Source organism: Xiphophorus maculatus, chromosome 21, assembly GCF_002775205.1.
Source record: "Xiphophorus maculatus strain JP 163 A chromosome 21, X_maculatus-5.0-male, whole genome shotgun sequence".
Lineage (NCBI taxonomy): Eukaryota > Metazoa > Chordata > Actinopteri > Cyprinodontiformes > Poeciliidae > Xiphophorus > Xiphophorus maculatus.
Window position 1 is genome coordinate 8,496,030 of NC_036463.1, and position 25,389 is coordinate 8,521,418.

Below are 25,389 nucleotides of genomic sequence, written 5' to 3' on the forward strand. Positions count from 1 at the left end.
TCAGTCAGGATGAAACTTTTGGACTTCACAACACTGTATTAGGTCATGATCATAGCAGGCTGTATTAGCAGCCTCATGCTGTGGCGCTGTTATGCTTTCATATTAAGGCATTTATAGTGGCCAACTGTGGCTCAGTGGGTAAAGTAGTGGTCTTGAAATTAGCAAGTTGTAGGTTCTGTTTCAGCTTCATACTGTCCCATTTTCATGTCCCCCTTCTCAAGACACTAAATACTAAGTTGCCTACCAATCTGCATACTGCTGTATATATGTGTGTATGAATGGGTGAATGTGGCTGTAGTGCAAAGCACTGAAAGTCGTTGGTGTGACTGAAAAAGCATTATATAAGTTCAGACCATTTACCATTTTTACCATTAAAAAGGGAGACTACTAAGTGACTGCAGCATGGAATTCTTGTTCCAGTAGGAAAATAATCCCAAACACACATTGAAGCTAATTTAGAAATGGATAAAGTGGCCTAATATTAAAACAGTAGTATGTAACTATTACAAAAATATGCTTTTTACACATTTCTTAAAACTGTGTCCATGTTTTGACAGAATGAGATAGATGTCCTGTGAAGTCATCAAGCTTTACCACCTCTTATCTAATCTACTATTGCCATCTGAAGATGGCACTCCTGGTCAAAAGCAGCCAATCAGAGCCAGGAGGAAGGTTTTAGCGCTGTCAATCATTCTGTGTACACGCTGTCTTGTTTATCCATCATTATCAGTGGCCATGCTAACTAGCCTGAGCATTCATGATGGGGTTCGTTATGGTGGACCAGCTGTAGCATAACAAAGAGAAAGGGGGAGGATAGAGCAGCACATACATTAGTGTTAAGACCCTATTCCTGGCTCTGATTGGTTGTTTGTGACTGAGTGGCATATTTGTGTAGATGACAGCAGGATTGTGGGGAGAAGGCTGAGGAGCTCAATTTTTCAGTTTTAACAAATGTAAAAATAAATTATAAAAGTTACTAACTGCTGGCTTAAAATTGGACTTTTCAAATGATGAGTTAACTATATTATTTACCTTGAAGAGCTGCACCCAGCGCTTCTGCTCAGCCTGGATGCGCCGCTGGACCTCGGTGTTCGTCTTGACTCCCACGCTGCGGAAGGCGGCCATGTATTCCTCCCTGTGCTCTGCTTTAGTCTCAGGGTAGGCCAGCTTGATGATTCCCAGGCATGCATCTCTCAGGCAGCGGGACAAAGTCACCAGCTCAGTCAGAGTGAAGGGCATCATGGAGGACTGCATCTGACCTGCTCAGAAGGAGAACGTTCTCAAAGTCTTCTAACAAACGTTGATCTCTACAAGCTGTTCAAGCTGCTGTAGGGAATTGTGAAAACATATTTAGTGAATAAGCAATTACTAGAAAAAAAAGTAATTTAGTAATAGAGTAACTTTTAACTTTAGTATACAAACTCAAGAACAGGTCATTTACTGAAGGAACAAAACTCTCAGAGCAGTAATGAAGGCAAAACTGTAAAAAAATATACCTTGCAATTAAGATGACTAACTTAACTTTTCACATGTTAGTATTAGAAGTGTGGTTTTAGCTGCTAATGCATCCATTATAACAAATAATCAAGTGTTCACTAAAGAAATGCCATGATACTGCATTTGAGATAATACTATGATTTTTTTTTCTTTCTTAGGCAAGAAAATTGAATTTCTTCTTTTGAAATGTATTTTCATTTTTCTCTGTTATTGAATAATATATGCTTAAGAGGTTTGATGAAAAAATCTGCAGAATGAACCTTTTTTTTAATCTGAAGAGTCATCAGAATAAACAATCACTAAAATAATCATTAGTTGCAGCCCTAATTTATTTATCAGAGTAAAGAGGACAGAAAGCATTCACACACCAGACTTCACTATTTTAGTATTTCCATGATGTGCTACTTTGGTCTATCACATCAAATTTAATAAAATATGTTCTAGGTTTCTAGAGGTATAAATACTTTTGCAACCCTTTATATGACTTTGTTTGCCATATAAAGGAGAACTCCTAAAATAATTATTTGGAAACTAACATGAAGTTGATATTATTATATTTTCTACAATAAATAACTTAACAGACTTATATGCCCAGTACCTTCCATTTCATGTCCAAAGAACTCGCTGTCATGCACCGAGATAAGAGAGTGACTGAAGAGAGAGCTGAAGAGGTAAAAAAGGGGAATGATCCGGTTTGAATCTTCAAATGACATGGGGGAACCCCGAGAGATCAGTTGGAGCAGTGGCACCATTGAGCTAAGAAGGAAGACACAGAAAAAGCAGAAGCATGATCACACCGCCGACATTAAATGCTCAGCAAAGAGTAGAAACAGTCATAGTATCTTACCCGGTAATCATTTTAGTTGTCATGGAGGTTATCAGGTGCCACAGATGCCTCAGGAAACGTGCATTAAAAGCTAAGCTGTACAGGAGTCTGCAGACAAACAACAAATTAATAATAAGCAAGATTTAAGACAGAAATGCATTAAAAGGCAGTTCAAATGACACAATCAGTGCAATAAACAATAAAATTACTCTCAGCCTAACAGTCTGCAGCGCTAAGACTGTTAACTTTGCCTCGCTTAACAGCGGACACAGAAAAAAAGCAAAAAAAATTGTGACCAAACATTTCAGTTATAGAATCTTCTTGGCCTTTCCCTCCTTTTATGCGCTGCGAGGGGCCAAAAGGAGATTAAATGAGCCATTAAGCTTTATTTAGGCGAGGCACCTTCCATTAGTAAACTAGTTGCTGGCGAGGGTGCCCAGCTCAGGTCATAAACAGCCCCACTGGCTTCCTGCTGGAGCCCTCCCCCCCATTTAACTTAATGGCCAGGGAACCAGGACAATGGAGGATGGAGAAAAAGGAGGAGGGGCACCCTGGTCCTTGCTGTGACCCCTGATGACTAGCATGCTTCCACACTCAGGTTGAATTAGTTGAGAAACACAGAAGGAGCTACATACCTCCCTCCTGTTGGACTCAGCAGGCTGAGGCAAGAAGGTGTGAAGAGGTTCTTTGTTCCAGAGTATTTGTTTGCGTATACGCTGGAATTGCTCGGTTTTTCACACCGAGGGTAAGTAAAGGCGACAATAGAGTGGTAAGTAAGCTAACAGGCAAAATAAAGTGTCCCTAAATATAATAGGCCCTTGTCTAGGTGGGACAGCTGTAAAGACACTGGCCTTTAACACAACGAGGAAGACAAAACATCCAAATCCTCAATATAAGCCTTTAATTTCCAACCCTTCCAATATATCCGTTTCAATATATCAGAGCTCATTCAGAAATCCTAAATTAGAAATGAACATTAGGGGGCAGACTGTCAGGCAAACCCTCAATAAGGCATGAAAAATGGTTGGTGTCGAGCACAGACCATCTGTCAGTGCAACAAGGCTCAGAAGAGAAGCACAGAGCAGCGCTGGGGGCTCATAACAAGTCCGGCTGGTGTTTGATTGAAATGAGAAACAAAGCACTAAATGCCAGCTGACCTGCTGATTTACAGCCGCGGGGAAACCGAACCCCTCCCCAATTTCAATCACGGAATGAAGCACTAATAAACAAAGTCAAGGCATCAAAAGGGGGTTGCATGTACGTGCTTGCGACGAATGTCTTGACAAATAATGTCTGGATCGTTTCATTTTGCTGTGATGAAAACAAAAACCATGTCCGATGGTAGGCTGGAGTCGGATCTGAGACCAGGAAACCGGAGTGAGTTTCTGCCTCAATGCAAATTAAATCTTCATCATCAACGTCATTATTTCACAACAACACAAAAATCACAGCAACCATCTAAAAGTAAATGTGGACTCCTTCCTTCAAAGGGAACCAGTTAGCAGATTGGTGTTATGCTGGGAAATTACGCCAAATATCTAACTTTACCAATTAAAGAGAAATTACAACACACTCAACAGGACAAACAAAATATCAACTTATTGAGCGAGTCAAAAAGCAGTTCTCCAATTAAAACCAGCAAAGAAAGAGAAATTTAATGAGATATTTTCTATATTTATTACAAAGGAAGTGTGCCGGGCCCACTGCATGCAGCCAGTCTCTCCTTTTTTTGCTGTAAGAGCAGTAAATCAAGACGGGGATGCAATTTGCTCCCCTTAGCCTCTTGTAAAGCTATCCCGTCCACTCCTGCAGCGATTAATCTTCCTCCGTGAGCTAATTATTTTGTTACAGATATCCAATAATGATGGAAGACGAAGGACAGGATTTATGATAAAAGTGGAGAAGAGAGGGAAGCTGTAAAAGAGGACAGGGACTGAAAGAGAAATCCTCAAGAACTCTGCAAAAAAACAAAAAAAACTAAGTTGAGTGTCCTAAAAGAAGTCTTTTTTGCATTAATATTTGTGAAGCAGATAATACTAAGTCAGATTGGATGGAGAGCCCATGTGAACATTGACTTGGAAGTCTTCCGACATATTCTTAATCTGTGCTTTAACTGGACCACTCTAACTTCAGAACATTCTTTGAGCTTGATTTGATCAGGATTTCTTCCATGATTGCCCCGTTTTCAGCTTCATCCATATTTCTATCAACTGGTTTCAGAATCAAGATTTAGATTTGACTTCTGATGTAAATTAAAATGCAGGTGGGTTCTCTATACAAATTAAGTGGCTGCTGAAAGCAACTGGTTCCACTGGGTTTAATTTAGAGGTATAAAACTAAAGAGCACTGAAGCTCTTTCATCAACTTGGTAATGTGTGATAGAAAATCCCAATAAAATACAGATGTTTGTGGTTGCCATTTTCTAGAGGCATGGATATTGTGTAAAGTACAGTAGCGCTCAGATTTTAAGACATTAATTTCAATTAATTAATTACATAGCTTTTAAGACGTTAAAATTTTTAATGCAATTAATCACAAAGTTCCGGCCAAAACCTTTGTAATGGGTTTCTGGAACGCCCGTAAATCTGACACACAAGTGGCATCCATAAGCAACAGCAATGGACGACAAAGTCACTTGTCTTGGTCCACTGGAGGTTAACTTTTGCTTTGAAAAATGATCTGATGAAAAAGACTATTATTGTGTTCAAATTGTGCTGAAAGGAGTTGGTCTATCACAAAAGCTATTTAAGTCCAAAATACCATCTTCATGCTAATTATGTTGCAATAGCAACATAATTAGCAGACGTTCCCAACACGAATGTCAGACGTTCCCAACACGAATCTCAGCGTCCACAGTTCATATTTCTAAGTATATTTTCAAAGAAGTTACATGAATGATTAGGGATTCCTAAAACACTTAAAAGCTTAATGGGTTTAATACTAATCTGCACCAATCTGATGGTTGAATAACCTAAATAATAGATTAAAAACAATACATATCTTTATTTGCATAATTTAGCAGCAAAAAAAGTCTTTGAATTGACAGTGTTGCTTATTTTCTCAATATATGGCTTTTGATTAAAACATGATTAATTAATTAGTCACTGCAATTAACTCAACTAAATTTTTTCATTAAGCCCCACTATTATTCTTTAGTTGAATATACAGTAAACTAAAATTACCACTGCGATATTTATCTATTCATCGCCAACTCTCCCCATCAGATACAATTCAACTAACAGGTAATGACTCCACTAATGATTAACTCCACTGGGTTTACTGTCCATGAAGGTGGGTCTAGCTGACTTCCTGTTAGCCAATGCCTTCCATCCAAAGCCGTCACTGACATCCATCCCAACCCTAATGTAATTAATGAGGAAAAGAGCTAATTTCCCTTGTCCAGAACGTAGGGCTTCCTTGACATCTCTGCCGGTTGTAAATGCCAGTGGGTGCGGACCAATGATAGCTGCTTGTCTAAAATCCCCATTAGCTACATTGCTGAATGCGGAACAGCAACACATAAAACTGTTTTCTTCTCAGTCAGGTGGAATCCACGACTGACTGGGGAAATTATTATAATAAGGTTTAGTGCATGCTTCACATTATTTAAAAGCGATTAAAAAACATAAATTAAGTGTGTGTTTACATTATGAAAGTCCACTTAGTACTTTGTGAATTTACAGTGGAGGGGACACACAGATATGTCCGCCAGCAGTGAAGGACAATACCCTGGCTGCTTTTTAAAATCAAAGGCATGTGGGTTAATTGACCAAAAACTCTCAAGTGTTTTACGATCACAGTCGAGTAAAGAGCCATCAGAACAACAAAAGAGGAGAAATACAGTAATAAACACCAGACAGGGTGCTACATCATCCTTTTTGTGTATTTCTACCTGACTTTTGGCACCATGAGTCGATGCTGCACCATGAGCGTGTGACAAATGGATGCCATCATGGTGAAGACCTCCTCACTGGCCGAGTCCCTCCAAACCAGGTTCAGCAGGGCATTAGTCTGCTGTTTTGTGTCCAGCTTGTGGATGCATTCCTCCGTTATCAACTGCACAGAAATGCGGCTGTTGTCCTAACAGAGATGGGCAAAAAAAAAAAGAGAGACTTATTACCATAACACATCTTTAACTACAAATAATGTCCGAAAAAAACAAAAAAAAATCTAATTATAACTACAAACATTAATGCAGTTCATTCATTGTGGGATTTTATGTGAGAGACACTCAAAAACATGGAAATGCAGCGGTCTGGTCAGAGGACAAACTTTAGTTTCTTGACCTTCATAATAGCTTCATTCAAGAGTTTGTATTGTCATAAGTTACATATAAATGCTTAAAAGTTTAATGACATCACAGAAAATAAATCAACAGGATTTATTTTGTAGGAGTCTCATCTCACCTTACAAAACCCAAAGCACAAATTTGTTTTATTCCCTGAATGCTGTGTGTCTTTATGCGTCGGTTGTACCTGCATGGGTGTAGGGTGCATGTCACCATCATCATCATCCTCTGAATCACTGTTCACTTCCGGCCGGCTGGTGCTTTCCGACACCGGAAGCAGCGGCAGCAGGGCCTGCAGAGCCCGAAGGTAGAGCAGGTGTCCCTCCTCTGATAGTGAGCCTTCAAACATACACCTACCGTTACTACGTTGTTTATTTTTTAAGTTTGTGTACTTCGATAACATAAGGAATTGAATATGCACAGGAAAAACAGTAAACTTAATTGTGTCACCTACCTAAGCAGTTCTCTCCTGCAGAGAGGACAAAGTAGAAGAGCCACGGTGCCTGGCTTTGTGCTGCTGAGAAAGAGTCGATGGTGACCTGCAGGGAGCTCAGGAAGGCCTCGAACGGGAACGAGAGACGACGGTCCGACAGAGCCGGGATAAAAAAGTGAAAGATCTGCTCGGTGAACGGCGCAGAGATGAACTCCTCTGTAAACGCCGCAAATACAAACTGCCTGCAAGACAACAGCCAAAAACCCCTTTGAATACAGTGTAGAAAAATAGCAGATCAAACTGGTTTTAGTTATTGGGGTTGTTTCAACACAATTCTGCTTCATTGGCATTCTAACCAAACAATATTGTCTCTCCAAATAGGAGTGCTTTGTCTAACTTGGTCAATAACATCTGGTGGGGTGAAGAAGAGATAATTAACTATTGGAATCACTGTGTACACAAGTTTGCCTCCATCCTGCTGTGCCTTTCTTCATAAAAGAAAAGAAATTCTCCTGTCGTTATTAGAAAAGTCTTAAACTGAGTGTCAACAGTCTGATATTCAGCTCAAGAATCCAGGGGGACTTTTATGACTTATTGTCAGTGGGTCTCTTATGTAATTAATGCTTTCAGACTGATGGAAGAGCACACACACACAAAACTTTTATTTGATAGGAAGAAGCAATAAGCCTCCAACATGAACTTAAACGCTTATTTCTCCTGTTGTTTTCTGTAGATACTGTGGGGGCTGCATACATGGATACCTTTTGAAATACATTCAATATCTCAACAAAGATATTGTTGAGATGTCTTTGTTCATACTCATCTGCTTTCCAACTGAGGTAGTTGGTTTACTGTTACAATCTCAAGTCTAAGTTGTTTTAACTTTATCCAAACAACTTTCAACATGGGTTTCTTTTCCAACAATGCCCAGTTTTTGAGTTCAGCACATTAACTAATCCCTGCCTGGTAACTCCCAACTGCCTTTAGTTATGTCTTTTACACATTTTACATATTTTTCCACCAGACATGTAAACAAATATGAGCAAAAAGCACAAACACAACTAAAACGGTTGTAAAAATGTTTTTAAAAAAATTATGTGTACCTTGCGCCTGTTGTGCAGGAGGAGTAAGTAAAGTGCAAAGGTTTGAGGATGTGCTCCAACAGTGTGCTTGCCAGAGGAATAGAGGGAGCATCGCTGTACTCCAGACTGGAGGGCAGTCTGTGATTTACAAGACTATACAGCGACTTGTAGTATCCTTAAAACAAAAAAAAGAAATAGAAGAAATTAGGTTGCATGAAAACTACACTAACTAAAAATTAACACAAACTAGATGTTTAGGAAAAGTTTATTGTGCTGCAGTAAATTATGTAATTTTTCTAAACATCTCACAAAAAAACTCAAACTGAAGTCTCGATAATTTGAATGGCCTCAGTCCATGTAAAAAGAGTAGTATTAAGGTCGATTTAACAACATTTTAAAAGTTTTAAATGTAAAAATGCATTTTATTTCAATGCACCGCTAGCTCACCTTTTTGTACCATATAGTGCAAAATCTGCTCAAGTAATGAAGCTACATTGTTAGCATCTGGAATAACAATAAGATAAGTTCTCTCTGAAGAAAAGATTTCTAACATCCGCATGGGAACAGCAACATTTAAACTGTCATCTGGGCAGTTTTGCAGGAGTCTGGGGGAAAAAAAAGTATGTAAGTCCAGAGAAAGTTTCAGCTTCATCATGGCAATCAATCAGCATCCTGTGTTTGTGTGCCCAGAACCTTACCTGCAGCAGAATCCCAGGATTCTTTTGATCTGAAATACACATGTCTGCTTCTGGGGACTGTTTAACAGCTTCACAAACTGACTGTTGTGTTTTACCAGGTTCTGGCATAACCATATCTTTATAAACACATAAAGAGGCAGATGTTCAACATAACATAGTAATTAAAGCACTACCAAAAAAATAACAAAAGCACTGGTAATACTGCATTCTTACCAATCTATGTGCATCCACATTCTGTCTGTAGAAAAATATAAGTCGTCTCGATAGGAGGCATAGAGTAGTGGCAGCCAAGACGTGCTGCGTTCCCTCTGCCTGTGACTGACTGACAGACTCATCAAACTTAGCCCTCTGAATGGCATACTGAAGGGAAGAAATACAGTAATTGAATGAAAACACTTGTTCGGTAAACCTAAACATAAAGAAATAAATTGTTCATAATTTTCATTATAAAAACCTAAAAAGTAAATGTTAAAAATCAAAGTTTGAGGAACTTGAGAAATCATAAATTTTATCCTACAAAAACTTAAGAGCAGATCTACAGACTTTTCCACCTTTCCTTCTTCCAACTAAGGCATTCCAAAATCAACCAGGTGATACTTAATACCAGGTGTTCAGATTCTGTCCTTCGTCTTCTTCTAATGGAAAAATATCCTAAAAAGTCTCCCAAAAGCAACGTACATATGTCATCTCGGTCAGAGGTTCCTTTTAATGGAGAAGCACAAAAAATCAGAGCTCCTTTAAGGGCAGTTGACCATCAGCTGAATACGGACAAGGCCCTTTGGTCTCAAAAGATCAATTAGTATGATGTGTGAGAAAAAAGTTATTTGTGGGCACGACTTTACTGCACAACAATAATTTGAAATGGATTGCAGATAAATGGCTTATTCAGCTCAGTTTTCAAGTCAGAAAAAAAGACCAACTGAACAATTGTATCACAATACATGGTGAGAAATCAACCTCTTATAAACTCATGTTTTGCTTTTATTACCACTCATGAATCAGACTGTAATGCTTGAGGCAGCAACTCACCCCCAGTTCAAAATGGACAAGACCTGCTAACACTAAGAAACATTCATATTTGCAACTATTTCTCCAGCAAAAAGCAATCTGAATCAACATAAATGTAATATGTTCCTAAATTAAATAAAGAAAATCTGTTGATGTGGAGGAGGCAGACATACCTGTTGTTTTAGGTCTTGGTAGCCACGTATGTAGGACTGAATGATGATTGCGTTTTTCAGCCTTTTTCTTTCTTCCTAAAGCAGAAAAGAAGCAAAGCTTAAAAATAACACAACCATAATTCAACATATGAAACATTAGTATTATAATACTTATTTAAACAAATATAAAGTGACATAACAGACGAATATGAGAATCCATTATTAGCCAAGAAGTTAGGAATTAACGAGTTGCCAACATGAATTGTTTAAATGAGTCAAAAAAGTATTCAGAAGAAATGTAAAGTTAAAATGTACCTTGAAGTGTCACAAAAAATGTCAAGTGTGACAACCAATATAACACTTTCTGGACCAATTACACATTAAATTTGTTAGAAATTTTCTGGAAAAATTCAACAGAGTGACCGCTGTTTTTAAAAGTCTAAACCAAACAATACAAGCATTAATGTAAGGAGTTACTTTCCATTTATTGTTCAACGTTTCTGCCGTAGCAACAAACTACACTGTTTGGTGACACATATTTGAATGAGGATTTTATAATGTCAGGCTTACACGTTTTGAGATCTGCTTTTAAACCATAAATTGTGAGCTGGACCTAAAAATTGTGCATTGTTAATGAAATAAATCTCTACTTTTTTCCAAATAAGTATCAGTGTTGGAATATTGCCACACATTTATTTTTCTAACACACTACATCCTGATTTAAAAAGGTCTTAATGTTTGGTTCTCTCATATACGCCATAAAAGATTACCTCTCTTTTCCGTCTTTCCTCTTGTGTACGATGCAACAAGGAGGCTTTTTCTTCCTGAGACAAGATAAGTTACACAATAGAAAGATAGTGTTTTATTACTGGTCTATTTTTCTGCAAAAAGCACAATAGAGTGTGTGTTGTTTTTGAGCTACTGTCTCCACGTTAAAGTGATCCTTACCTTTTTACTCGCTCCTCCCAATGACACCTTGGGTCGTGTTTTGAAATCTCCCTCAAAGCTGAACATTGTTAGGTTTTTCCCAATGACTGATTCAGACTTGTTGATGAAGTTCTAAAAGATAAAACGAAACCAGGTTAAATTGAAATGCATCAAAACTTCTCTGGTGACCCTGGACTAGGGCTCTAATTTCGAAACAACCTTGTTTTATAGCATGTAAAGCCTTCACACAGCTACAGTTTTAATTCATGTGCTCAGTCAAGAACTTTAGTTATCAAAGAAATAGTTAGCACTCTGACTTCACCTAGTTTCTCCAAGTGACAGTCTCAATTTGGCAGCAACAATAGTTAGCTAACTTAGCTACCGTAGCTCATGACTCAGCAGCTGTCAAGGTTTTTTAAGGGGGTGTATGACTTACGATACAAAGTGTAAACCGAAACAATGCCAATATACAACAAATAATGATTAAAAACAACAATATAGAATAATATCCGTGTATTTAGCCTGATTTTGTTCGCGTTAGCACTGAAGCTAACTAGCCACCGGCTAAGAAGTCAGAGAGGCTAACTTTACGTGGGGATTCTTTCTACCCGCATGTTCTGTTTGACATCATTCAAATTTCAAATTAGACACCAAAAAACACCATATATACAATCAATAACCTTCTTACCTTTAACTTGTAAACTACGAAGTGTAACAGAAACACTGACACTGAGAAATCCAATTATCAAGTCTTCTTTTCCTCCACTCTGGAAATCATCACAACACAGAAACAGTTAACTTCTTCCGGTTCCTGCAAATCCCAAGCAGGCGATTGGACAAAATCCACGTCAATTAAGCGTTAGCTCCACCTTTCTAGTAGATAGATTGAGAAGCTTCTATGAGTAAATGTGTGAACACTAGAATTGTATATTTTGCGGGGACGAGAAAGATCAATTTCTTGTTATTCATAATAAGATTGTACGTGTTGAGAGGACTTGGGTTGGATTTTGGTTACATTTGTGGACAAACTCAAAAGTGATAGATGCTCAACCATGTCCTGCCAACTTCAAAATGGTATCTTCATAAAATAAACATACAATAAATCAGAGGGGGCCAGCAACTAGTTACATTTATAAGAATCACTTTTTTGGGGAATTAGAAATACTTGTATCTTTTATTTTTAATTAAGTATTATGAAGTACCATTTAATTTGTGTCAAATTTCTAAATACTCTACTCATTGCAAATAGCTTCATTAATAAAAGAAAAAACAAACAAATTTTAACCAAAAATGCACCAGATGCAGACATAAACTTGCAGTTTACGTTAAAGCATTCTTTAGATCAACACCATACATTGTCATTAGACGTATTTTAGCCTATTCATAGGCTATTCATGTTGTCTCAGTTTTATATAGAAAATATTTGTTTAGAACATTGTTTCTCATGCTTAAAATGTGCTCTTTTTTTAGCTAAGTAGTCTTTAGAATACCAATATTTGCACATAACTTTATTTTTGTGTCTGATTGCATCATTAGACAATATCAAATCAGACTTTATGATCATACGCAGTACTTAAGTGGCCTGTTTTTACCAAATACTTGTTTACTCTTAGTTGAATAATTTCTTGGACTTCTTACTTTTACTTGAGCTAGTGCTAATCTTATTTGAGTGCGACTTTGGGGTACTCTGCCTGTCTTGCATAGAACTAATAAATAATAAATTCAAATTGTGAAACAAATTCTTCTTTTTAAAAGTCAATTCCATTTATTTGTTGTGTAACCAGTCTATGTTGATTTAGCCCAAATGAGTCACAAAAGGTCAAAATTAATATGATGTCTTTTGTATGAGACATATAAGAAGTCCCTTATTTCTTTGCTTTAAAGGACCACAAGTTTCAAAGATTCAGACCAATCTCGAGCATAAGTCCTCATCGGATTTGTGTTTCTGTGTTGTTGTTCAACCCATCACTGAAAATTGATACAAAACTACCTGTTGTCTTTCTTATGCTTGTGTTTGTGGTTTTGTGTATATTCCTGTGGATTTAGTTATAACCCTTTGTGCAATCTGTGTTCCACTTGTCCTTGCTTTGGTATTGCATTTTAGTTTCCATTTAGTCTAGCTATGTGCTTTGTTTACCTGGGAAACATCTCATTTATTTTTTTCATTAGATGCTCTTCAGTTGTTTTTTTAACACTCTTCTCTCCATCAGCTGTTATCTATCAAGTAAATAGCCTCACTGGCGTCCATTCCTGTGATCAACCTCACCAACATTAAAGCCTCTCAGTTTGATGTTTCCCAGATCCTGCTGCTGTGCTTACTTTTATTACCACTACTGCATGGATGTTCAAACCTGCATGAGCCACGAGACTTGCAGTTATAATTTTAGCAAAAATAAATAAATAAATAAAATAAAAAAATAAAAAAATAAATTAATTAATTAATTTAAAAAAAGTTTTGACTAAGGAGGGATGCATTCAAATCCACACTTGAATCCACACATGGAAGATTTCCACATTTTTAAACCCTGTGTTGTTGTTCTTCGCCTTCAAATTAGGCGTTGCTTTGCAGAGCAGGGGTCTGCAGTCTTTACGGTCCAAAGAGCCATCTTTGCCATTTATCCCCCTAAATAAAACTTTTTCAGAGTTTCAAATGTTACATGATCTTTTGAAAAAAGAAATCCCTACTGTAAGAAATATGTTGTCATTTTTGATGGGTTTTTAAAAATAACAAAAACATGTCAAAAAGAGGTTGGGCACATTGTGGTCAATGGGATGTTGTTAATTGCGAAGAAATGATGGTTAAATAGTATTATAGTGACATTCTGTTGTGGAAATTCAATTCGAAATAAAATTTTCTGCATATCTATTTTTAAAAATCTTTGTTGCTTTCTAATCACTTCTAGTCAAGATTTGGGGAGCTATTGTGAAAGGTCCTACAAGCCACTTGCCACAAAATCTAATAAAATGTAATGCTCCCTGAATACAAAGTAATAAATAAATAAATAAATAAATACAATTTTAATGCAAGAAAATGTGAATAGTTAGTTAGTTAGTTAGTTAGTTAGTTAGTTAGTTAGTTAGTTAGTTAGTTAGTTAGTTAGTTAGTTAGTTAGTTAGTTAGTTAGTTAGTTAGTTAGTTAGTTAGTTAGTTCATCACATAGGATTATTGGTTACAGTTGAACTGAGAAAAGGCCTTTAGTTTTTCTCCTGAAACCAGAAAATATCAGCCAAAGAGATGTGCTAAAAGAGAGAGAGAGAGAGATTAAATGAGAATGATTAGCAGTTAATGTTTCCAAAGCCATTTTCCGACATTTCATAAATGTATCCATTTTGGGGCCAGTTGGAGCGAACATATTTATTGCATTAAAAGAGACAGAGCAGCTCCCACTTAATTCAGCACAGGTAATTAATATATAAACTCCTCCGATTTGTCACGTTGATTCGTATTTTAGTTAATTGTGGACGTAATTACGGGGCAAATTAACAGCTTTCAGGAAAGAAAAAGGCTTCTGCAGGTCCGGCTCCATCTTGGGCCGCCTTATTAATTTCTCTCTCGTTTAAAGATGTGATGAAAAGGGGCGATAAATCTGGGTGATCGGTCGGGGCCAATAGTAAATGGCCCCATATTTCACCGCTGCCTTAATAGAAATATTCATGTGGGGGCCCTTAATGAAATTAAACCCGCATGCCGAAGAAAACTCGCGCTGGTAAATGAGGCTGATACATTGCGTTTAACTTAATTTTCTGTTTCGTTTCTTAATGAAAACATCCAGAGCTGCAAATTTAACCATAGAACTCCCAGTTCGTTTTAATTCTTCCAAAGTGCCCAAAACCTGTTTGAGAACAAAGAAAACTAAATCTGAATGCAACAGTTAAAAATACAATATTAGTCATTTTTGACATAAGTTAAATTGTTAAATTTATACACCTGCATGCAAGATACTGCGAATTTCAGGTTCTGCCCTCCCCGCCACCACCTTCCAGCATTTTTTTCCTCAGCTTTCCTTGCAGGCCCGCGTGATGACGTCCCAGCACCCGCATCAATCTCCCAGTTATCATTCTGTAATTGGTCATGATCATCAGGGTCCGCAATTAAACGGCGATTCTTTACTAGAAAACTCCTGGCTGACTTGTTGATTTCCCCCGAGCAAATAAACGTCCCGGGGAGGGCGCGTCACTGATGAATCGACAAAAACCAATCAGCTTTATTGGGAGACAGGTTAAGGGCAACGGGGTGTCGATAATTCTCGTTTTCGACCTCCTCTTCCATTAGGTTTAAGTGGCTTATTCAGACCGAATCCGTCCGTCTGCTCGTCATGATTTGGACTCTTGTCTTCATTTTATTTATACATTGTATTGGCCAACTTAGTTTAGGATATTAAAAAATTACTGTCTGTCTGTCTGTCTGTCTGTCTGTCTGTCTGTCTGTCTGTCTGTCTGTCTGTCTGTCTGTCTGTCTGTCTGTCTATCTATCTATCTATCTATCTATCTATCTATCTATCTATCTATCTATCTATCTATCTATCTATCTATCTATCTATCTATCTATCTATCTATCTATCTATCTATCTATCTATAGTCATTTTTTCTGTGTATCAGCAAAAATCTGTTTTATTCTAATTTTATTGCCTGGCATGTTGTTCATAATATTTACAAATGCACAATTAACAGTTTGCTGATAATATTTGGATTTATTGCACATGCTGTGCATCTGCCAGCTTCTGACTGTGGAAGTGACAGAAGGAGGGCTTTTACTTAAATTTCCCCGTTGGCCTCTCGTGCAGACACAATGTTTCCACTCCTCTCGTGTGTTGGCGTCCTTCACATTACAGAAATGAAAGAAGTTGGGACAGACAACCTTAATCATGAACATTTATAGGTGTCATTAACAAAGAGTCTAATTTGATCAATTTTAATGGAAAAGGAAGACTTAAAATGACTTTTAATAAAAGTAAAAAAAAAAAATTAAACAAAATACAGACGAACAACAAACAAACAAACAAAAACAGCACAATCCTCCCCGCCTCCACACATACAAGTGGTGGAAAATATACTTTAATCACACACTGCTCGCTGCTCCCTTTAAAGGCGATGGGCTGGATGTGTCCCCATGAACCTGCTCTGCAGGAAGGTAGATGACCAAGTAGAGACAAAGCAAATCAAACCACAATGCGGGGGAAGCAGGCAAAGACCTGAACAATCAGCCTGGGAGGACCGCAAATTATGATTTGAACAAAAATTGTTTCTAGACTGTGGAAAAGACAGGGTGTTTAAAAGCCATTGAATATCTGCCTCCCATATCAATAACGTGTCACCTCTAGCGCTTCCGTTTTTTACTGTCTAATTTAACAGTAATCTATTCAAATTTGAGCTCAACTAAAAAATATCAGATCAATATTTTCCAATTTATAATTGATCTAAACCGAAATTAAAGGCAGCACTTGCTTACTTGAACTTCACCCGAGAAAACTACGATGAAGAACAACCGACCAATAACGAGTAAAGAGCTACAATATTGAAAGGCCTTTTGAACCCTTCACCACCAACCTTTAAGGATTTCATTTTAAAAAGAAAAATAATACTGAGTCGAAGTCAATGCTTTATAAATCTTTTTTTTTTAATTATACAACTTGTCTTATTTTATTTTTTGTATTAATATAAAAAGGCTGCGTTAAACATTTAACAGCACTGAAGGCCGTGAAAAGTGTTACTTTTTGTTTTAAAGCAGAATTTCTGATTGATTGCGTTGTTTTATTTAACCATTTCATCAGAAGAGGAGTTCTCTGAACTCCGTTGGCCACAGGTATATCTCTTCAAATTGAACTAAAATGACATCAAATCAACATGTGATTTATTATTAATTATTTACCCAAATTGAGCATATTTAAAGTTGCTGCTTATTTTAATTCTATCTGACGTAATAAAATGGCTATTTGGTTATTTGCAAGACTAGTAAAAATAAAAATAATAATAATAATAAAAATAATATTTTATTATATTAAAAAAAACCCGCACACACACAAATTCACTATTGGAAAAAGTCATGACTGAGTTTATTTGAAATCATCATTTTTCGCTGCCATTAAACCAATCGTGGCGTAAATATTGTCGCCATCATCTTGGTGCGCGGTCATTAGGGCAGGAGGCGGTGTTGAGTCCGCTGAGTGCATCCGGTGGGACAGCCCCCTGACTCACGCTGCACCAATCGCCTCCATCTGACCGGGATTAAGTGTCAAACGGCGCTCTTCTCTCACACTTCGGAGCACATCATCAACTTCTGAAAGGTGAGGAAAACAGGGTTGATTTCTTCTCCAGTTCATCGGCCGCAGAGGCTCCCAGGACGGCCGACCCAATGGAGAAATCCAAAAACTTTCGCATCGACGCGCTTCTGGCAGTCGATACGCCAAAGGCGCAGACTTCGCCGCTGGCACTTGTGACTTCCCTGTCCTCTTCCTCCGCATCTTCCTCCTCCATCCCGTCGTCTGGGAGCGGAGCTGCCCCGGACCTCACAGCGGCCGCCGAATCGTTACGCGCAGAGACGCCGCCGTCTCCGCCGAGGATTTCCACCTGCGGGCTGATTCCCAAACCGGGGTTTCTGAACAGCGCGCACGGCATGATGGGACTACACCCGCAGAGCAGCGCGGGGATCCCGGCTCAGGCTCTCTACGGCCATCCCATGTACACATACTCCGCCGCTGCGCTCACGGGCCAACACCCCGCACTGTCCTACTCCTATCCGCACGGCTCGCATCACCACCACACCAGCGACCCCATTAAACTGACAGCCAGCACCTTCCAGCTGGATCACTGGCTGCGAGTGTCCACAGCTGGGATGATGCTGCCAAAGATGTCCGATTTTAATGGTGAGTTGCAGAATTTTCTCACCCTTCCTCTCCGATTAGGATTAAGAGAAAAGTTTTTTTATTTATATGTAAAGTTTAAAACTATAATACAGAAAAGAAGAAGAAAAAAAAACAATGAAAGAAAAAGAAAAACTTAATAATAAAGTTAAAGCAAAATGCCAAAAATAAGGTTCAGAGGAATGTGCAAATTGCTGTGCCAAATAAAAATAGAACTTTTAGTGGAAATAAGCAGATTTAAGTAGTAGAAATTATAAATGCTGAATTCGTTTCATTCTATTTACTAAAATATAATGAAGAAAAAAATGTGGCGTAATAAGATGCGTTAAAACAGCAGCCACATCTTTTTTTAAAAAAAAAAAAAAAAATACAAGTTTATTTTTGAAATATCAAGGCTCCCCACATTTCCCACCAGATTGTACCGCCTCGATGCGGAGGCTGTCATGCAGCGTTGGTTTTTCTGCAGAGGAACTAAAATGGACAGATAATGGAGAGTGGGGAAAGTGGCAGAGGAGTGTGAAAGCCACAGCCGACATGCGATCTGCTCAGCAGATACTGGCTTTTTTGTTTCTGCTCACTTTAGCGGATTTGGTCAAAATTAAGAGGGCAGGAAGTTTATCTGCCTTCATATGTGGAACTATAATTTTTGACCGAATAGAATCTTATTTTAAGAACTAGACTCAATATCAACAGCGTAAACACCTGTCAAGATCGTATATTTCTACAATGAGACCAATTTAATTATTCTAAAGGATTTTTTTTTTTTTTTTACCCAGAAAACAGCACATCTTTGTTCATTGTTTTGTCTTGCAGCTCAGACGCAGTCAAACCTGCTCGGAAAGTGCAGAAGGCCCAGGACAGCGTTCACCAGTCAGCAGCTGCTGGAGCTGGAGCATCAGTTCAAACTGAACAAGTATCTGTCGCGACCGAAGCGCTTCGAGGTGGCCACGTCGCTCATGCTCACCGAAACTCAGGTATACCTCAGTCCTGCACATCTTATTTAGCGATTGCTCGATACATGATAATGGCAAACAAGTAGGGAATGAGGACCTGCCTTACACTCAGAAATAAAACATTACGCGTCACAACACTTGAAAATATACACGCCACCGTTTTTTTTTTTTTTTCTTAAGTTTGGGCATTCAATTTATTCAGTTTATTGAATGCACACTGAAAGCAGAACTATTTCTTTCTGCCCATACACTTCTAAAACAGTTGATCAAATAGTAACAATTAAATTTGTTCAATTCCAGTTTACAACAGAGTTTAGCCAAATTTGTTGTATTAAAAATGTCAATGGAATTAAATCAAACTAAATTAATTTAACTCATTTTTGATCTCTCAAATAAATTAATTAGGTTTTAAATATTTGGTTTCAAATTAGCCTGGAATTTAGATACAACAGACAATATTTTTTTTATTTATTTATGTCATTAATCAAAAGGGGAAATCCCATTCACACAACTGACCACCCATAGAACCAGGATAAATGCATTTATGTCACATTTCTCAATTTAGAACTGTCTTCATTAAGATAAAAAGCTGCACATTCAGACTGATTAATACCAAATGCATTGCATTAGACACCAAATATACACGTTCACAGCTGGAGTCATTGGAGCACATGACGTTTTTAACACCCCTCACTGTTTCTTTCACTAAATTAATTAATAATAAAACCCTAACCCTAAATGATGCTTGTTTTCCGTGTTTAAAAAGAAACAAGAAAAGTACTTGGTTTCTGATTAAGGCATAACAAGCTACTAAATTTGCAATGAACATATTGCATGAACATTTTCCCTGGCAACCGCAGCTAAGAAGACTTGCCAAGGAGTCTTCTAGCTGGTGTTATTTCTGGGCAGGTTCAAGCCAACCTGCAAGGTGTAGCTTGCTGGCAAGTTTAACTTAAGCATTGATGCCAAAATAGTTCAAGATGAACACAGACCTTTAAAATCTATTTTAAACTATGCAGCATTGTGTTAAACGTTTCCCCTGAAAACTACAGCTGGATATGCCATTAGGCAACGACTGCTACAAGGTTACAAAGTTCAGCTTGCCTGTACAGCATTAAGCTGAAAGCAAAATGCTGTTAAATGCTGTTAAAATTAAAGGGATTTAACTAAATCCCTTTAATGCTCTACATGACATTGCTGAGGCCGTAAGCAGCTCCTTCAGTAGCAAACTGACAGACCCACTTAAAGGAAGGAAAGATACAGCAGGTCATTCATACAAACTGCAGTCAGACAACTTGTTGATAAATTTGTTCTTCTTGTTACCACTAATGTCTCTTTTACCTCTCATCTATGCAGTTATTATTACATTGGCATTATACCATATTTCATAAGTAATTTCGTATACATCATTATAATAGGTGCAACATTACAGCTTTAAAAAAAATTATACATTCTGCAAAGTGTTTAATTTCTTTTAGATTGCTTAGATTGTTTTTCAATGTGATTTGTTTATTATTTGTAACTTTGTTATTTTGATGTGAATTTTCCCAGTGTGGGATTGATAAAGTGTATGTATTTATTGCTTAGTGCTGTTGCTATAAAGCGGATGTAAACCTTTAAATTCTCCTTTATCAGAACTAAACTTCTCCTTTGAACTACAACTAAAAAGCGCTGTTCATATACAATGACCTCCTCAAGTAAATGGATTTCACTGGAAATTTGGCTTTAGCACTAGCACAGTTGCTATGCTAGCTAAGGCTGGATAAAAATTTAAATTCTTGCTCCAATGCAAAATCACCTCAACTAATCTTGTGACAGTTGTTAGCCTTCATTTCAGTTAATCAATTCAATTATAATTTGATTCAAATAAACAAATTAGCAAATGACAATTACAGTTAATTAAACTAAATTAACTAAATCAACACCTGCAGTTAATTTATAATGAAAAGGTTTGAAACGAGTTTGTTACCAAAGCAGAAGCTTATGTTTAAATGGGACAATTGTTGAACATTTTATTTACACACCAATGTACTCAATTTGAATTTAGGTACATAATATCAATAGCTAATATTTATGACTCTTTAAAATTCTTTTAGCGCAGTTCCACAATTAAAGCTTAGTTTTTAGGTCTAGTTTGTCCATTTGATCAAACAAAGCCTTTTGACCAACAGATATGGTAGACGGCTTTATACCAACATCTTTTCAACTTTCAACCACATTTACAATTGGTTTATAAGGTAATTGAATCTTTTCAACAAATTGAAAGATGACATTATGCATTTTATAGCAACTATACTAAGAAAAGCCCAGTTTATAATGGCTTTACTCAGTGACTATTATATCATCATTTTTAAACCCACAAAAACAGAGTAAATTACACTTTGGCATGGTTTTAGTTGTCTAAAAACTAAGTGTTTTAATCTAATTAATGAAAAACCATTTGACTAGACATCATGTGAGATTCAACTGATGATTCATCCACTGCCAAACATAATTAGTTATATTTATCTTAAGCTAAATAACTAAGATAATTTTACTCATATGTTACCAAAAACAATAAATACACATCTGTTCGTTGCTATGGCATAAAACATTAACGAAGTTAAGAAGTCTAACTTTCCTTCAAGTTTGATGTTAGCATTAGCACTTTAGGCAGCTGAAGCGGGATACAGAAATTATTTTTTGCTAAAAGCACATCCTATCAAAACCAGAGATTTTAACAATACTTAACCTATTACTATTATTATACTGTCAAATCATATTAACTTATTAGCCTTACTGTCCATTAATAAACACAGCACATGAAAAACAAGAATAACTATTCACTGCGCTGATCAAATTGTTAAGGTAATATTTGGTACCAAAAAACCCCAAACAAAACAAACAAACAAAAAATGAACAAGCCTTAATGCTGTTAGAATTTAGCATCATTACATTACAAAGTCAAATGTTCAATTGAGAGTTAAATAATTTTGATGACTTATACACCTTAAGAGTAGAGCAGATAAGAATATAGCCTGAACAAATGTTTTTTTCACCTTTAACTTCCCAATTTCACTTCTTTGGATGGATGGATGGATGGATGGATGGATGGATGGATGGATGGATGGATGGATGGATGGATGGATGGATGGATGCATTGTCTTCTCTATGTCTATTGTATGAGATTTTGCTCAGATACAAGAAATTCTTTCTGTTTTGTCAGATACAGCAGCATTACTAAAAAAGCCCCCCAGGATTAGGCCATTCTTAGCATTGCTGTGTTTAATGCAGACAGGGTGCCTCTAGAAAGCTTTTAAAAGGACGGCTAAGTGGGGACCATTTTTTTTAACTTTGGAATGACACACCAAAACCAATAACCATGAAGAAATTTAAGAAATTTTAATATGCCATAGTCATAAATCCAGATGAGTCAGTTTGAGTTTTAAAATTATGTTTCCATTGTTTATTTTGGCGCATCTTAATTACTTTATACTATTTGGGTTTAGAAAAGGATACATTGCTATTATGGTTAGCCAACCCTTGCTTTAACCTAGAAAAAAATAACTTAGAGATTTGACATTTTGGTTTGAATTTTAAGTCTATAAAAGTCATTCTTGGTAGTCTTATATGATGAACTCTAATCACATTTGAACTATTTTAGGCATCTATAGCTCTTTACAGCCTTGTGTTTTTTTTAAATTATTTTACAGCAGCTACTAAACAGTTCAGCTGGATAAACTTGACATAAAAAAGGCATAATTTTTGAATGTTAAGTAATTTTGTTGATTTTATTAAAAAATCCATTAAATGTTAGTGGGGTTTTTTTTCTTTCAACCTGAAAAATGTAACTGCTTAGCGGAAAGATGATTTTACCCACCTTTGTTTACTACTTTTGGAATCCTTTTTTGATATCAGCACAAAGGAGTGACATTTAAACATAAGACCTGTTTTTATATATGATTATTTTCATTTTTTTATAATTATTATAAGATGCACTGTTTTTACGTACAATCTCGCTACTTGGATGTGGAAACGATGGTGACGAGTGCTATTTTTTTTCTCTCAATTTCAATTAGTGGAGAAATGAGATATTTCTTCTTAGCGTTGAAAATGACTAAAACACTACTAGAAAGAGAAGTGACGTGAAATAAGAAGTAAATGGAAAACTATAAAAAAAAGGTTATTGAACAATGATGTCCAATAACCTTATTGACGCTTCTGTTCGATGAATTATCGGCTCCTCTTCTCCTCAGGTGAAAATCTGGTTCCAGAACAGACGCATGAAATGGAAGAGGAGCAAAAAGGCCAAAGAGCAGGCCGCCCAGGAGGCCGAGAAGCAGAAAGGCACCAACAAGAGCGGCCAGGAGAAATCAGACGGACTTGAACAGTCAGATTATCACAGCAAGACGGACTCAAAAAACGGCAGAATAAGAGACTTCAGAGACAGCGACGACGACGAAGGCGACAGTTTCTTGTACAACTCGTCGGACTGCTCTTCGGACGAGGAGCGCAATCACAACAGCGACGCCAGTCCGCAGCCTTAACTGAGCTGACCTTCAGCTGACTGACTCTGGGACGTTTCACTGTAAAAAAGAAAAATAATGCAGCTGCATGTAATCCAAGAATTTTCCTGTACGAAATTCGCAAAAATGACGCTGATGTTGAAAAAAGAAGCAACAAATCAGAAGACCTGCATTTTATTTAGGCTATGCTCATTGCGCACCCATAGATACTCCATGAAGCCTAGAATGGGTCAGAATTGGCGAAATTCTGCGGTTTGCTTTGGTTTATCCGGGTAAAGAGGCCATAAAACAAAATTATTCACAGCAATATGACAAATTAAACGGAAAATTATTTTTCTATAATGTATTTATACAATAAATTGCTCATAGAAAAAAAATGCATGCTAAAAATAATTGTTTGACCTTTATCTTCCTGCAAATAATGTAAAATAGAATGTTCTTTTTAGCTTAAAATTAAAATCAGGTAATGTTTCGGCGTATTCCTTTCCCCCCCTTCTTTTCGGAAACACAGAGGCTCATTCATGATTTACAGGGAGTGTTTGAGTCCTGTGTTCCCTCTCTTTGCTCTGACAGCTCGGGTCATGGGAATCACTGTTAATAGCGCTGTCGGATCTGTGCAAACGGGCAGTGAGAGCAAACAGCGAGCAGGCAGTCAGACAGAGGAAACATTTCACACCACACCGACAATAGGCTCGTATTAATACACCCTTTAAAAAGCAGGAAAACATGCTGCTGGATAGTTTCATGCAGACTGAGATTTTAAGGTAAGATCTGTAGTTATAATCTGTGATATCGGCTTAAAACTTAGTTTGTAAATGTAAGAAATTAAAAAACAAACACCCCCCCCCCTCCCAAAAAAAAACATATGCGTTTCCAATTTAAAGATATTAGCGGGTGGAAAGAGATATTTTTGCTTGTGTGCATTTGGGTCGATGACATCACAAGAGGCATAAGAATCGCTGATCAGGCAATATTAAGAATATTTATGGCACAGGAGTTACTATTATTAAGTAGTAAAGGGTTTAACTTTACATGTTAGTGCTAGACTTTGACTCTTGTGACAACAAAGTAATGGTGGAGAACACCCTGAGCAGAAAAGCTGACGCTACTGTTGGGTACAGGAAATAAGTAAACACGTCTGAACCTGGAATTTCCGCATGAATGTGATTATAATAGCAGAAAAAGGCAGAAAAGCACCAGAGGAATCAATGACACTTGTGGTCAGTTACCCTTTGTGATGTCACCAGAGGTATGAAGGACTGTTTTTGGAAGTGTGCATTTTAGCTTCATTTAATGGTGATTTACAACTAAACAAAATAAATGAACTGACCATGATGTTGCTTCATAGATAATAAATTATCCCTAAAGATTGTTTGGTTGATTTCACAAAAAAAAAAAAAAAAAATCTAGCAGGTAGGTTCAAAATATGAGTCTTTTACTTTAGTAATGTTATTGTCTGAAAGCGTTCGTTTTAGACTTTTGTCAACTTTTAATACGACTTTACAGTGAACTCCTGATATGTTGGTGCAATGCAGCAGACTGAAAAGATTTTGTGTTCCTGCAGTGATCACTGTTAATCGACAGCACCGGAGAGATCTTTGCACCATTTATACCAGGTTTACCGAGTAATCTGTTGAGCTGTTTGCTTTAGCAGGCTAACTTAAAGTTCAGCTTAGGGTCAGCAGGCAAAAATCAAGCTGTAGTGGACTTACAGATCTGTTTATAATAGTGCTGCTCTAAAACACTGTTTTTCTCAAAAAATAATTGCACTAAAAATTGATGCATACACTACTATATTCATTCCCCCTAAACTTGAATTTTGTCACAGTACAACTTTGATGTATTTTATTCGTTGATATAAAGTTGAGGATGACTGTGAAGAAGAAGGATAAAACATTTTTAAATTATATAAATATGTTTGTGCTTCAAATTTTCTGCAGGATTTCTTGCAGGATTTAACTGTATTTTCCATTAACATGGACCAGCTTTGACTTCAATGCTGAAAAACACCCATCCCCACAACATGATGGTGCCACCACTGTGCTTCACAGTAGGAAAGGTGTGTCCAGGGTTACTTAGCGACAGTTCTTTGCAAGAGACATAACTTACTGATTTTGTGACTTCTTAAGTCAACTATTGTATGTTTGTTTAAATTAGGGG

At 37.1% G+C, this 25,389-nt stretch overlaps 2 protein-coding genes across 2 annotated transcripts in view; one reads left to right on the forward strand and one right to left on the reverse strand.

The window, feature by feature from the left end:
- Nucleotides 1–11,694, reverse strand: part of ube3c (ubiquitin protein ligase E3C) — a 28,013-nt gene extending 16,319 nt beyond the window's left edge. Inside the window, exons 1-14 of the mRNA XM_023326352.1 lie at nucleotides 11,600–11,694; nucleotides 10,933–11,043; nucleotides 10,755–10,808; nucleotides 10,006–10,080; nucleotides 9,038–9,184; nucleotides 8,825–8,940; nucleotides 8,574–8,731; nucleotides 8,148–8,301; nucleotides 7,066–7,286; nucleotides 6,799–6,950; nucleotides 6,216–6,403; nucleotides 2,345–2,431; nucleotides 2,096–2,253; nucleotides 1,033–1,259 (exon numbers count right to left, since the gene is read on the reverse strand). Coding sequence (XP_023182120.1) covers nucleotides 1,033–1,259; nucleotides 2,096–2,253; nucleotides 2,345–2,431; nucleotides 6,216–6,403; nucleotides 6,799–6,950; nucleotides 7,066–7,286; nucleotides 8,148–8,301; nucleotides 8,574–8,731; nucleotides 8,825–8,940; nucleotides 9,038–9,184; nucleotides 10,006–10,080; nucleotides 10,755–10,808; nucleotides 10,933–10,998 — 1,803 coding nt within the window. The 5' untranslated portion in view covers nucleotides 10,999–11,043; nucleotides 11,600–11,694. The remainder of the gene's footprint in view (nucleotides 1–1,032; nucleotides 1,260–2,095; nucleotides 2,254–2,344; nucleotides 2,432–6,215; nucleotides 6,404–6,798; nucleotides 6,951–7,065; nucleotides 7,287–8,147; nucleotides 8,302–8,573; nucleotides 8,732–8,824; nucleotides 8,941–9,037; nucleotides 9,185–10,005; nucleotides 10,081–10,754; nucleotides 10,809–10,932; nucleotides 11,044–11,599) is intronic.
- Nucleotides 11,695–17,172: 5,478 nt separating this feature from the next.
- mnx1 (motor neuron and pancreas homeobox 1) lies at nucleotides 17,173–25,266 on the forward strand. The gene is made up of 3 exons (XM_023326871.1): nucleotides 17,173–17,774; nucleotides 18,585–18,745; nucleotides 22,960–25,266. The coding sequence occupies exons 1-3, from the start codon at nucleotides 17,264–17,266 to the stop codon at nucleotides 23,248–23,250; spliced, it is 963 nt and encodes a 320-aa protein (XP_023182639.1). The 5' UTR covers nucleotides 17,173–17,263; the 3' UTR covers nucleotides 23,251–25,266.
- The last annotated feature ends 123 nt before the right edge of the window (nucleotides 25,267–25,389 follow it).

Bases quoted from the DNA above. Each gene is read 5' to 3' on its own strand.
- mnx1 (XM_023326871.1), top strand. From the start codon at position 17,264: ATGGAGAAATCCAAAAACTTTCGCATCGACGCGCTTCTGGCAGTCGAT. The intron at 17,775-18,584 runs GTGAGTTGCAGA...TTTGTCTTGCAG, and splicing joins AAAGATGTCCGATTTTAATG to CTCAGACGCAGTCAAACCTG. The intron at 18,746-22,959 runs GTATACCTCAGT...TCTTCTCCTCAG, and splicing joins TCATGCTCACCGAAACTCAG to GTGAAAATCTGGTTCCAGAA.